General features: G+C 44.0%; 1 protein-coding gene across 3 annotated transcripts in view; it reads left to right on the top strand.

Annotated features, from left to right (window-relative positions):
* lamc2 (laminin, gamma 2) overlaps nucleotides 1-13,618 on the top strand; it is a 30,204-nt gene extending 16,586 nt beyond the window's left edge. For 2 of the 3 annotated variants that reach the window (XM_036005201.1, XM_031303515.2), the window contains 12 exons: nucleotides 337-473; nucleotides 1,170-1,326; nucleotides 1,423-1,628; nucleotides 3,512-3,591; nucleotides 5,218-5,355; nucleotides 6,781-6,925; nucleotides 7,036-7,185; nucleotides 7,530-7,644; nucleotides 8,635-8,831; nucleotides 10,670-10,828; nucleotides 11,902-12,001; nucleotides 13,128-13,618. In XM_036005201.1, coding sequence (XP_035861094.1) covers nucleotides 337-473; nucleotides 1,170-1,326; nucleotides 1,423-1,628; nucleotides 3,512-3,591; nucleotides 5,218-5,355; nucleotides 6,781-6,925; nucleotides 7,036-7,185; nucleotides 7,530-7,644; nucleotides 8,635-8,831; nucleotides 10,670-10,828; nucleotides 11,902-12,001; nucleotides 13,128-13,384 — 1,841 coding nt within the window. In that variant the 3' untranslated portion in view covers nucleotides 13,385-13,618. The remainder of the gene's footprint in view (nucleotides 1-336; nucleotides 474-1,169; nucleotides 1,327-1,422; nucleotides 1,629-3,511; nucleotides 3,592-5,217; nucleotides 5,356-6,780; nucleotides 6,926-7,035; nucleotides 7,186-7,529; nucleotides 7,645-8,634; nucleotides 8,832-10,669; nucleotides 10,829-11,901; nucleotides 12,002-13,127) is intronic. The other variant, XM_031303516.2, reaches the window with a different exon arrangement.
* The last annotated feature ends 265 nt before the right edge of the window (nucleotides 13,619-13,883 follow it).

The following is a 13,883-nucleotide window of genomic DNA, read 5'->3' as shown; positions in this document are numbered from 1 at the left end:
CCAACTTGGATATTCCTGGAGATTAAAGTCACAAATTTCTGAGAAAAAATACGTTTAAAAAAACGACAAATATGTTGAAAAAGGCAACAAAAACCTTAAAAGCCGACCAAAACGATCTATGTGGGTGTTTTCGGGAGAGGAAAGTCTCGATAATATTATGTAGAGCGAGTTAAACTCTGTGAAACTTGTTTTGTTATGTTTTTAGCTGTATATATGCGTCTATTTCTGTGTTAGTAGAATCAAATTCCCTCTTTGTGTTCACACTAACCTGGCCATGAAAGCTGCTTGTGATTGTGAATATTAAGGTCTGTTTCCTGTCTTGTTTTTATTGCGTAGCGTGCGGCTGTGACGTTTTGGGCTCTGAGTCCAGACAGTGTGACGATGCGGGTCGTTGCCGGTGCAGACCGGGCTTCGAGGGTCTGAAGTGCCAGAGGTCCAACTGTCCCGCCTGTTTCAGCCCCATCAAGAAAAAGGTACCGAAACTCTGCTGCATGTTTTTATCTGTATGAAGAAAATGTTCAGCATCAGTCAGCGTCAACTAAAAGTTCTGTTGTTGCTGCTGACAGACTCAGATTATTATTCTAAGTGTCTGACAACATTATGAAAGGATCCCTACAGAGATAGACTTTTTAGTTAAAGAGTAAGATCCTTTTAGTTTAACATCAAACAGCCCCGAAATCACCATCACCAAACCCACCAGACTCCATGTAAATAATCAGGACTTTTATCAGCATAAAACACACATAATTCAAAGTGGACAGAAACTAAATAAAACTACCAAAAGCCGTCTTGGTTGAAATAAGCCCTTAATTCACCCATTTACATGTGGAAATATGCTGGCTCTATACACACTAAAAGTACTGATTATTTACATGGAGTCTGGTGGAAATATGCTGGCTCTATACACGCTAAAAGTCCTGATTATTTACATGGAGTCTGGTGGAAATATGCTGGCTCTATACACGCTAAAAGTCCTAATTATTTACATGGAGTCTGGTGGAAATATGCTGGCTCTATACAAGCTAAAAGTCCTGATTATTTACATGGAGTCTGGTGGGTACAGGACATAACTCTTTAACTAAAAGATATTCTGAACCTCAACTGTGACTGTGACATTATTTAACCAGAGGGAGATTCTCTGAATGGGTTTGTTGAACTGTGTGTTTCAGATGGAGGCGTACGCTGCCAAACTGAAGGAGCTGGAGATTCTGTTCTCCGACATGGATGGAGGTTTGAAACCAGCCGACAGCGCTGAGATGGAGGCGGCTCTGAGAGCAACCGAGGAGCTGGTGGACGACCTGCAGTATGAGGCCGAGATGCTCACAGGTACGGCAACGTTTACACCATCCAAGAAAAAAATATTTTATATTTTACTGCAGTAAATGCCATACTAATGACATCCCGTGTGCCCTTGTCCAATAGGATCAGAGAAGAATCTGCAGGGCCGCCTGGCTTCCATCAGCAGGAGTCAGCTGGCCGAGGAGCAGGACATCCAGAACATCGCCGACACAGCGGACGCCATCAAACGCCGACAGCAGACATACAGGGCGAAGGTGGCGGAGGTTCAGAGTCTGATGGAGGAGATGAGACGCGACCTAAACGAGGCCAAGGCCCAACTCAGATTAGCCGTAAGAGCAAATACATAAACATGTCGAACTCCAAATTAATTTCTGATTCTGAGGAACAGTACAATTTCCCAAGACCGGTGTTGTAAAAAGTAATGTACCCAAAAAGATATAGTTACATAAACCAAGACCAAGTCATCACCAAGACCAGAGTGTGTCGAGACTGAGACAAGAACAAGACTTTGAGGGATTGAAACCGAGACAAGACCGAGACTTTGAGGAGTTGAGACCGAGACAAGACCGAGACTTTGAGGGGTTGAGATCCGATACAAGAAGGAGACTTTGAGGGGTTGAGACCAAGACAAGACCGAGACTTTGAGGGGTTGAGACTAAGACAAGACCGAGACTTTGAGGGGTTGAGATCCGATACAAGAAGGAGACTTTGAGGGGTTGAGACCAAGACAAGACCGAGACTTTGAGGGGTTGAGACTAAGACAAGACCGAGACTTTGAGGGGTTGAGACCGAGACAAGACCGAGACTTTGAGGGGTTGAGACCGAAACAAGACCTTGACTTTAAGGGGTTGAGACTAAGACAAGACCGAGACTTTGAGGAGTTGAGACCGAGACAAGACCGAGACTTTGAGGGGTTGAGATCCGATACAAGAAGGAGACTTTGAGGGGTTGAGACCAAGACAAGACCGAGACTTTGAGGGGTTGAGACTAAGACAAGACCGAGACTTTGAGGGGTTGAGATCCGATACAAGAAGGAGACTTTGAGGGGTTGAGACCAAGACAAGACCAAGACTTTGAGGGGTTGAGACCGAGACAAGACCGAGACTTTGAGGGGTTGAGACCGAGACAAGACCTTGACTTTAAGGGGTTGAGACCAAGACAAGACCGAGACTTTGAGGGGTTGAGATCCGATACAAGAAGGAGACTTTGAGGGGTTGAGACCAAGACAAGACCAAGACTTTGAGGGGTTGAGACTAAGACAAGACCGAGACTTTGAGGGGTTGAGACCAAGACAAGACCTTGACTTTAAGGGGTTGAGACTAAGACAAGGCAGAGACTTTGAGGGGTTGAGACTAAGACAAGACCGAGACTTTGAGGAGTTGAGACCGAGACAAGACCGAGACTTTGAGGGGTTGAGATCCGATACAAGAAGGAGACTTTAAGGGGTTGAGACCGAGACAAGACCGAGACTTTGAGGGGTTGAGACCGAAACAAGTCCAAGACTTTGAGGGATTGAGACCGAAACAAGTCCAAGACTTTGAGGGGTTGAGACCGAGACAAGACCTTGACTTTGAGGGGTTGAGACCGAGACAAGGGTAAAGCAGAAACATCCTTTCCCTGAGCTGTTGGCTAAAAACTGCAAAGATTTCTTCGTTCTTGTGTGTTTTGGAAAGTTGGGACCTAATATGACCAAATTTCTCTGAGGGCACCGTCTTACAACTCCAGGTTTGTCTGCGAGTTGCCATGTGGCTGTCTTGCTAAAGTGTAAACTTGTTCACATCCCATAATGCAAAGCATCGCAGCTGACAACGGCAGCTGGTTTTGTCCAAAAATGCAGTTTTAACCGCAGTTGGGTCTGTTTGAGGTCGGATCACGTTCTCACCACAAATAAATAGCTTCGTAGTTTATTTAAAAGCATAACGGTATGTTTGTTTGGTTGCTTTTGGAGCATCTCAGGGTGCGGTTGCTGCATTCACTCCTGCCCAAATGAAGAGGGAAAACCAACTCCAGTGACATTTAACAGTACTAAATGAGACAGGTGAATAGAGTACTAAACTGAGATTGGAGGTCTAAGGGCAAGAGCTACGTGTGGAATAAGTATGAAGTAGATGATTGTATGCTAATATGTCATGAAAAGAAGGAGCAACGGTTAATGCTGATTGGCAGGTTTACTTTTAATCTAACAGCCATTTTGTCTCTTCCTTCCTTTCAGGAGATTCCTCTCGGAGATGCTCCGCTGAGTTCAAACCTGCTCTCCTCTCTGGTGCAGACAGCTACCAGTCTGGCTGATACGTAAGTGCATCGTCTGCAAACCTTGGCAGTCATCCAGATCATATTTACCCAAGGAAGGGGTTAAACTCAAGAGCAAATGGACTTGGTTATAGATTAACTTCGTTTGTGTTTCAACCTGGGCCCTATTTTCCCATGTTTTGTGTCTAAGTGACTGATGGGAGCAACCAAAATTATGCTTAAAAGGTGCTTCGAAGATGTTTCATCTCTCATTCCCTGAAGTTCTAAACTGAAAAGTCAGTAAATGAGGGACAAAGTGTCTTCGAAGCATCTTTAACCAAAGTCCAATCGCCTTTGATTTTAACCCTTCCTTGGATAAGTAAGCCAAACGTTCACACTCATCCAGATCATAGTTACCAAAGGAAGGCTTACAATCAAGAGCAAATGGACTTGGTTATAGATTAACTTTGTTTTTATTTCAACTTGGACCCTGTTTCTCATGTTTCCCATCTTTGAAGCACATTTTAACCAAAGTCCAGTTGCCCTTGATTCTAACCCTTCCATGGATAAGTAAGTCCGTCATATTTATTTATTTATCTGTTGAGAAGATAAGAAGAGCTTATATTTACCATATCAGATACAATACGATTTTATGGTCAGTCAGGGCTGAAATTCTTTTTGCATCCCTGGGTAGCTCATATGAAAAAGTGGACATAGACATAGATGAATAACACCAAAAACATACATGAAACATTACCACAAATGACATTAACATCCAACTAAGGAAACAAAGCATACGTGTATAACAACAGAAAATGACATGAACATACACACAGACAAGGTCTTGGAGTCTTGTAACCCTGAATAAATATTGCATTGGATTTAAAGTGCCCATATTATGAAAAAATCACTTTTTCTGGGATTTGGGGAGTTATTTTTGTCTCTGGTGCTTCCACACACATACAAACTTTGAAAAAAATCCATCCATGGTGTTTAGAGTGAGATACGGTTTCTGAATGTGTCCTGCCTTCAGTCTCTGGGTGAGCTGTTCAAAATCGGCACGGCTTGTGACGTCACAAGCCGAAACAAGCAGGCTAACCGCAACCATTAGCTCGTAGCGTTAGCATGCTAATGCTAACGCTAGCATGCTACCTCGTTCACAATAGCAAAGCACTGCTACAACACACACAAGTTCACCATAATCTACAAAAGAACTACTTCCATGTGCGCCCTCATTTAGAAGTCTCCCAGCTAATCCTGCCTTGTAACTGACTGAAGTTGTAGAAACAGCCTTTCTTTTACTGTCTATGGAGCTAGCTAGCTGACATGATCTACATCTGAGCTACTGGGCATGTGCGAGTGCAATCCAAGATAGTACAGAAGAAGAAGAAGAAAAGAGGTCTCACTCTGTAGCTAAAACAGAGACCAGCTGAAAAGAGGATCTGCAGCAGTGAGAGAGAGCACTGCAGTACAACAAAAATATGGTGTTTTTAGAAAATTAAACCATGTAAACCTATTCTGGTACAACCTTAAAATACAATTATGAACCTGAAAATGAGCAGAATATGGCTGCTTTAATGTAGCTGGTTTAACAATAGGATAAATTGATGTATGAAAGAGTTTTTAAGTCTGATGCGATTGAAAGAAGATGTTTGTGTCTTTATCACTTCCTGTGTGTCCGTCCTGCAGACATGAGACGAAGGCAGACGCCGTGGAGCGAAGCGCCAACGAAGCTCTGAGCGACTCTGAGAAGAGTCTGGTCCTGGTCCGAACTCTCATGAACAGAGAGAACAAAGTCAAAGAGCTGATCGGAGATCTGAAAACCATGTGAGTCTCTTCTGTCAGCTTGAGGATAATGGGTTAAATGGTCTCATTCCTTTGTCCTTTTACTGTTATAACATAGGTTTCATTGAGTATCTTTACGTGCACATTAATATTCCACTATTATTCTGAATGTAACAATAATCCTAATTTGATAGAGCTCATGTAAACAGCAGATTCCGAAAAAGGCCTTTTCCCGAATTAAGCATTTTCCGATTAAGACGTGTGATATTCTGGTATTATTCAGGTTTTAGAAGCATTCTTTGGACATGTATACAGCGCATTCAGAATATGCGTCTCAATCAGGGCTTTTCCTGCAGTTTCTGACAGTTTACGGCCTCTCGTCTGTTTACGCTTCACGCCTCTCGGCGTTGCTATGGTTGTAATACACAAACCAACCAGCCGACAGTTTGCAGGGTTGCAGACCTGATAAGAAGGAGAAACACTGCTACTTTTGAACATTATGAAAGACTTGGATGCCAACAACTTTTTGGATATAAGCCGACCTTTTCAAGAAGCTGGTTGAATGAATAAAAGAGGGACGCTGTGTTTGCTCCAGGAAGTCCTACTGGTGAAAAACTTATTTTGTACGCTGCATGTAAACGGGAATATTAGAGAAATATTGTCTTTCATTAGCCATGGAAACAGCTTAGAGGAATATTGTCTTTTCAGAATAAGGGCAAAACCCGGAATTTTATGTGCATGTAAATGTAGTCATCGACAAAAAGTCCAGTCCAGTGTTTACAGAACAACTTTAGGAGGGTAGTAAGTAGGTAGTTCATTGTCCAATGGGACGATCATAAATCTGTGTTGATGCTCTAAACCAGTGGTACTCAAACGTCTGTCAATAATGTACCCTGTGACCAGTGCAAAACATTTTAGGGAATAAAAGCCCAAACAAAGAGGTAGAAAACAGCGCTGCACCGGCAGTTCCTGATTTAGTTAACAACAACAACCTTGTAACTCAAAATGCTGGAAGAAATAGCAGACTGTGATTGCCATCGCACAGCTCTCACAGACCGCTCCCCAATACGTGAAATACCTACGTTTTCTTCATGGCCACATGCACATCAAAACTCTGACTTAATTATCCGCTCAGGACGCCATTATGCCACCACAGTATATCTCTACATAGCAAGTAGCTGTTTGCTGCTATATTTTTGTTCTGAATGTCGAGAACAACCCCTTTTTAATGCTACATTTTTAATGTGTTCATGGGAAATGTAGGATCAGAACTACAAGCAGTATTGTCAGATAAAGATTACTTTTCCAAGCCAAACATACACAAAACCGCCCAAATTTCTTGGCGGAAAAGAGACTGATCTGGCATTACAGACTTATATCGTTTGTGCAGCCGATTTAAACAGACGCAGTGTTATTTGCTTCTTCATCACTGGCCAAGTTAGCTAGTAACTTTACAATGTTACTCAGGTATGATGAGAATTCAGCCGCGGTGAAGGGTTTGGAGAACCAGGCCACCCGGCTGAGCACTGAGGCCGGAAACGAGAGCAAGATGGCCGATGGCATGCTGAAAGACATCGCCAACATGGAGCGAAGCATCCCGTCATCCCTGAAGGTAATTGCTGCTGTTAGACGCCAAAGTGTGTAAGTCCGTCTTTAGAAAACAAGTCGTCCTGAGGAAGCATTCCTGAGTGAATACTCATTCTGTTCTCCCATCATGCTCAGGGGCAGGTGGACGCCATGGTTTCCAGGTTGGACGACTTGAAGAAGTCGGTGGACACAGACATCTCTGGCATCGGGGCGCTGCAGGACGGCGTGCAGCGAGACAAGGCCGCCACCGAGGAACTGCTGGACAAGGGCAAGACCGCCCAAAAGGTACTTAAGGATCAAAGGACCCCAAACCATGTTTTTACATTTAACAAATCCGAAATGGCCTTGCCAGTTTTTCTCTTGTCAAAGTTTAGCCTAACTTTGGAGCTTTTGGAGCAGAACATCTGGTGCGATGTCGATCGTCTTCCACTCTCTGTGTGTTTCCGTTCTTAAACTCTGTTCTCTTAAACGTTGAACTAACAAGCTACATGCTGAACAAATTTCAAGTTTTGAAGAATATTTGGATGGTGCAACAAGGCAGGCATGCTTGGTCTTTCTCCCATCCCAGAATGCATTAGTGGTGCAATGCAAGACAATATGTTGATGTCCAATCTGGTTTCTCTCTGCAGGAGTTCGACAAGCTGTCCGACAGAGTCAACATCGCCAAGGGCGACACAGAGGACGCTCTGCGACGCATCAACAGCAACACCAACGAGCTGGACGATGCCCTGAACACCCTGAGAGGTAGACAGACAGACAGACCGACCGGACAGACAAGGTGGACAGACAGACAGACAGACGGACAAGCTGGACAGACAGACAGACAGACAGACAGACAGACAGACAGACAGACAGATGGAAAGAAAGAAGACAGACAGACAGTCGGATGGACAAGGCAGACAGACACACAGACAGACAGACAGAGACAGATGGAAAGAAGACAGAAAGACAGACAGACTCCCAGACATACAGACGGACGGATGGACAAGGCGGACAGACAGACTCACTGACAGAGAGATGGACAGACTCACAGACATACAGACGGACGGACAGACAGAAAGAAAGAAGACAGATAGCCGGACAGAGAGACAGACAGACAGGCACAGACAGAGAGACAGAGAGAAAGCCAGACATTCGGACAGACAGACAGACAGACAGGCAGAGAGACAGACAGATAGACAGACAGAGAGACAGAGAGAGAGCCAGACATTCGGACAGACGGACAGACAGATAGACAGAGAGACAGAGACAGACAGATAGCCAGACAGACAGAGAGACAGACAGAGAGACAGAGAGAGAGCCAGACATTTGGACAGATGGACAGACAGAGAGACAGAGAGACAGACAGATAGCCAGACAGACAGAGAGACAGACAGAGAGACAGAGAGAGAGCCAGACATTCGAACAGACGGACAGACAGAGAGACAGACAGATAGCCAGACAGACAGAGAGATAGAGAGAGAGCCAGACAGTCGGACAGACGGACAGACAGAGAGACAGAGAGACAGAGAGACAGACAGATAGACAGACAGAGAGCCAGACATTCGGACAGACGGACAGACAGATAGACAGAGAGACAGACAGATAGCCAGACAGACAGAGAGACAGACAGAGAGACAGACAGAGAGACAGACAGATAGCCAGACAGACAGAGAGACAGACAGAGAGATAGAGAGAGAGCCAGACAGTCGGACAGACAGACAGAATGTGACTCTTCCTGGTCTTCCTCCGCAGGGTTCGACCAGCAGATCGACGGCGGTAAAGCTCTGGCCGATGCCGCCATCAAGCGTCTCCCCGGCATCAGCACCGTCATCCAGCGGGCCGTGGACAGCAACGCTGAGACGATCTCCGTCCTGGGAGACGTGTCTGGAGATTACGACGCAGCGCTGGGAACCATCAACGTGCTGGAGAACCTGGTCAATGGTCTGGAGGTAACAGCCAATCACCTGAGAACTTTTAAGTTTCAATTCACACAGTAGTTTTGTGCTTACAGCTGGAAGGCAGTTAAAGGGTAATTCAGTCCCTCCAGAAAAACGTGATTATGCGATCGCATAATTCAATGCATAATCAGCCAAAGTCCACATATTTATGCGGGAGCCGCATTTTTTCAAATACGCCGCACTTTCGCCGCATAAATTGCCGATTTCCGCGCAAAATATGCGGGGCTTGCATGATTTAATAATCCCCGCATTTTCGTTGCAAAAAAGTCACACATATATCTTAGCAGAAAGTTGAAAAATGTTCACACTTCACACAAGAGCAGCCGTTTTCCCCTGTTGCCATGGGAACGTTATGAAGTGACGTAATAATGTGACGTGAACATCATTGAAAAGCTGCAAACCCCGCGATGAAGCCACGATGAAACCTCAGTTTTTGCAAGTTCCCGCAATTTCATCGCATAAAATTGCATAAATATCCCGCATATTCCATCGCATTTTTTAAGAAAACGTGCCGCATAATCAAGGATTTTTGCCCGCAACAATCACAAAAAAACTTTGCATTTTTCTGGAAGGACTGGTAATTACCTGGACCCTGTTTTCCTATGTTTTTGTGTGTAAGTAACTGATGGGAACAAAAATCTTTGAAACTGGTCCAGTATTTAAGCGAGACAGCTGTGATCAGCATCTGCAGAACGGGATGTAATGTAACCCAAAACTAGAGTTGTGATTGTTGGTAAAGTGGAAAGACAAACCAAAATGACTTTATATATTTTTATTTAATTTCTGTCCACTTTGAATGAAGTGTGTTTTAAGATGCTAAAATTACTGTTTATTTACATGGAGTCTGGTGGGTTTAGCGAACGCAATTATGTTTATAAAAAGGATCTTACTCCTTATCAGAAAGGTCTATCTCTGTAGGGATCCTTTTACATAATGTTGTCAGACAGAGAATAATAATGTGAGCCTGTCAGTGGCAAAAACAGCACTTTTGTGGACGTAAAGAAGGTGCACAATTGCCCAATACTGTTACATTGTTGCCTAGTACTGGACCAACGTCAAAGTCTGTTGTTCCCATCAGTCACTTAGACACAAAAACATGGGAACATAAAGTCCAGGTTGAAAAAAACCAAAGTTACCCTTTAATATTGCTTAGGTTAAACTGAAAAGGTCCATCTGAAAATAGTCATGCACCAAATCCAGATTTCTGGGGTTCCGCCGAATACCGAATCCACTGGCTAAGATTCTGCAGAATCCGAAACCGAATACTGAATCCTCGTCCCATCCTCAGTCCATGAACTCAGTAAACTCATTAATGAAGTAAACAGTGACTGTCCTTCCTTTGCCGTACCTGAAGTTGCTGCATTCTGGCTGCTGTCTGTAGATTCCTTCATCACAACTCGTATTCTTCCAGATGTTTGATACCAGATGTTGTAACAGCGGTGATGTTGTGTATAGTTTAGGGTCCTCGCCACCACCAGACTAATCAGCATTGCAGATTGAACATGTAGCTGGACTTGAATGGCCTTCTTTTGACTGAAAGTACTACCAAACTACACTTTTTCTGCTCACCAGTTCCATTTCCACTTTCTCACAGCCTACTGCATTGAACGCTCCACCTACGTAAACACCTTCCTGTAATCAACGGCGCCGTCATTACGGCGACCAGCGTAGCGTGCGTAGTGCAAGCGTAGGGTTCGGTTCGCTGGGGAAAAATTCTAAGGTTCAGCAGAAACCGAACCCCGTCAAAAAGCCCAATATTCAGCCCAATCTGAAGCCCAATCCTGGATTCGGTGCATCCCTGTCTGAAACCTCCCCTCTGTGTTCTTCAGGGAACCATTGGATCTTTGCCGTCTCATGCCGATCTGCTGAAGGACGCCACCAAACTGAACAACGACGCAAAGGCTCTGAAGACGGCAGCAATGGACACAGCTGCAGACCTGGCCTCCGAGCTGGACGCTGGAAAGACGCTGAAGACCAACGCCGAACAGGTAAAGTAACTAAGTACATTTACTCCAGTACTGTACTCCAGTCCAAATGTTGAGGTACTTGTACTTTACTTGAGTCTTTTCTTTTCATGCCACTTTCTACTTCTACTCCGCTACATTTCAGAGAGAAATATTGTACTTTATACTCCACTACATTCATCTGTTACAGCTTTAGTTACTAGTTACTTTAGTTACTCCGCTACATTCATCTGTTACAGCTTTAGTTACTAGTTACTTTAGTTACTCCGCTACATTTATCTGTTACAGCTTTAGTTACTAGTTACTTTAGTTACTCCACTACATTCATCTGTTACAGCTTTAGTTACTAGTTACTTTAGTTACTCCACTACATTCATCTGTTACAGCTTTAGTTACTAGTTACTTTACACATTACGATTACTGCACACAAAACACACATAGTTTATAAAATATGATGTTTGGTTCTAAAGTAAACTAGCCGACAATATAACGGCTACAAGTCCAGCTGAGATGATTAGACCATTAAACACACAACGTGTGTGTGTGTGTGTGTGTGTGTGTGTGTGTGTGTGTGTGTCTGTGTGTGTGTGTGTGTGTGTCTGTCTGTCTGTCCTTGTTTAACTATATTTGTGGGGTCCAAAAACCGGGAGTCCAGTATACTTGTGGGGTCCCGACAGCCTTGTGGGGCCCAAAATGCTGGACCCCACAAGGTTAAAGGTCTGTTTGAGGGTTAAGACTTGGTTTTAGGATTAGGGTTAGAATTAGGTTATGGTTAGGGTGAGGGTAAGGGTTAAGGTTAGGCATTTAGTTGTGATGGTTAAGGTTAGGGTAAGGGGCTAGGGAATGCATTATGTCAATGACGGGTCCCCCACAAAGATAGTGCCACAAACCTGTGTTTGTGTGTGTGTGTGTGTGTGTGTGTGTGGTAACATAACAGAGTAGTTTTACGGTGTGGTATTAGTACTTCTACTGCAGTAAAGGATCTGAATACTTCTTCCAACTCTATAAGTATCCATGCAGACAGATAACCTGTCGGAGGAGAAAGAGTCACCAACTGTCAGACAAAACGTAAATGAAGTTAATGTTTGTCTCTGCAGGCGGCCGTTGGAGCGACGGGAGCTTTCAACAACGCCAAACAGACCCGAGACGCTGTGGGAAAAACACTGCGAGACATCAGCAGTCTGCTGGCTAACATGAGTACGTTCCTCTGGTTTTACTTCACGTTAAAGGGTTATTTTACAACCTACACTCTTTATTTTCCGGGCTGTAATGTAACCCTACAGGACTAATGTTCAGCATCAGTCAGAGTCCACTAAAAGTTCTGCTGTTGCTGCTGACAGACTCAGATTATTATTCTAAGTGTCTGTCAACATTATGAAAGGATCCCTACAGAGATAGACCTTTTAGTTAAAGAGTAAGATCCTTTTAGTTTAACATTAAACAGCCCCGAAATCACCATCACCAAACCCACCAGACTCCATGTAAATAATCAGGACTTTTAGCGTGTATAGAGCCAGCATATTTCCACCAGACTCCATGTAAATAATCAGGACTTTTAGCGTGTATAGAGCCAGCATATTTCCACCAGACTCCATGTAAATAATCAGGACTTTTAGCGTGTATAGAGCCAGCATATTTCCACCAGACTCCATGTAAATAATCAGGACTTTTAGCGTGTATAGAGCCAGCATATTTCCACCAGACTCCATGTAAATAATCAGGACTTTTAGCGTGTATAGAGCCAGCATATTTCCACCAGACTCCATGTAAATAATCAGGACTTTTAGCGTGTATAGAGCCAGCATATTTCCACCAGACTCCATGTAAATAATCAGGACTTTTAGCGTGTATAGAGCCAGCATATTTCCACCAGACTCCATGTAAATAATCACTACTTTTAGCGCATGTAGAGCCAGCATATTTCCACCAGACTCCATGTAAATAATCAGGACTTTTAGCATGTATAGAGCCAGCATATTTCCACATGTAAATGGGTGAATTAAGGGTTTATTTCAACCAAACCAGAGTGGTGATTGTTGGAACAGTGGAAACATGAACCAGACGGCTTTTGGTAGTTTTATTTTGTTTCTGTCCACTTTGAATGAAGTGTGTTTTACGATGATAAAAGTCCTGATTATTTACATGGAGTCTGGTGGGTTTGGTGATGGTGATTTCAGGGCTGTTTCATGTTAAACTAAAAGGATCTTACTCTTTAACAAAAAGGTCTATCTCTGTAGGGATCCTTTCCATAATGTTGTCACACAAACTGACGTTACATTACAGCAGTATGTTGTTAAACCCTCTGTGTTCTTCTTCTTCTCAGACCAGAATGGCGGCACTGTGGATGAGAAGCAGCTGAAGCAGCTGGAGGACTCTGTGGCCGGCGCTCAGAGGGACGTGGAGGGCCGTTTGAGGCCCCGGCTCCAGGACATGGAGGCACAGGAGGCGGCCCATCGCCGCCGGCTGGCCACCATGGACCAGGACATCACCATGATCCTGGCAGACATCGCTAACCTAGAGGACATTCTGCGGGCCATCCCCAGTGGCTGCTTCAACAGCCCGCCCATCGAGGAGGCCTGAGGGCCGCCCAAGTTTCTGATCCAACAAAAGAAGAACCCGTATGATTGGGCATCCAGAACAGTTCCAAACGGGTTCAAAAATTATGATTATACAGCTCAACAGTGACACTTCTTTAAGGTCTCTGGTTCCGGAAGTGTTTTCCCCCATTCGATACCTCCATTGACGTTTCACTAATGGGAGCGTGCCTATGTTCCCACATTTCTAAGAATTTTTTTTTTTCACTGAAATTTAAGCCCTATGTTCCCACATTTGTAAGATTTTTTTCAAAATTAGGACCTATGTTCCCACATTAACTTTTTCATACATTTGTATCAGATTTTATCCCCCTTTCTCCCAATTTGGTAGCCAATTACACCCAACCTATTAACCAGTAGCAATGGACTACAGATGGAATGTAACCCTAACCCTAACATAGGGCCTAATTTTAAGAAAAATCTTAGAAATGTGGAAACAAAGGGCTGTGGGAACATAGGGCTGTGGGAACATAGGGCTGTGGGAC

Source organism: Sander lucioperca, chromosome 9, assembly GCF_008315115.2.
Source record: "Sander lucioperca isolate FBNREF2018 chromosome 9, SLUC_FBN_1.2, whole genome shotgun sequence".
NCBI classification, from domain to species: domain Eukaryota; kingdom Metazoa; phylum Chordata; class Actinopteri; order Perciformes; family Percidae; genus Sander; species Sander lucioperca.
This window is presented reverse-complemented; position numbering and strand designations above follow the sequence as displayed.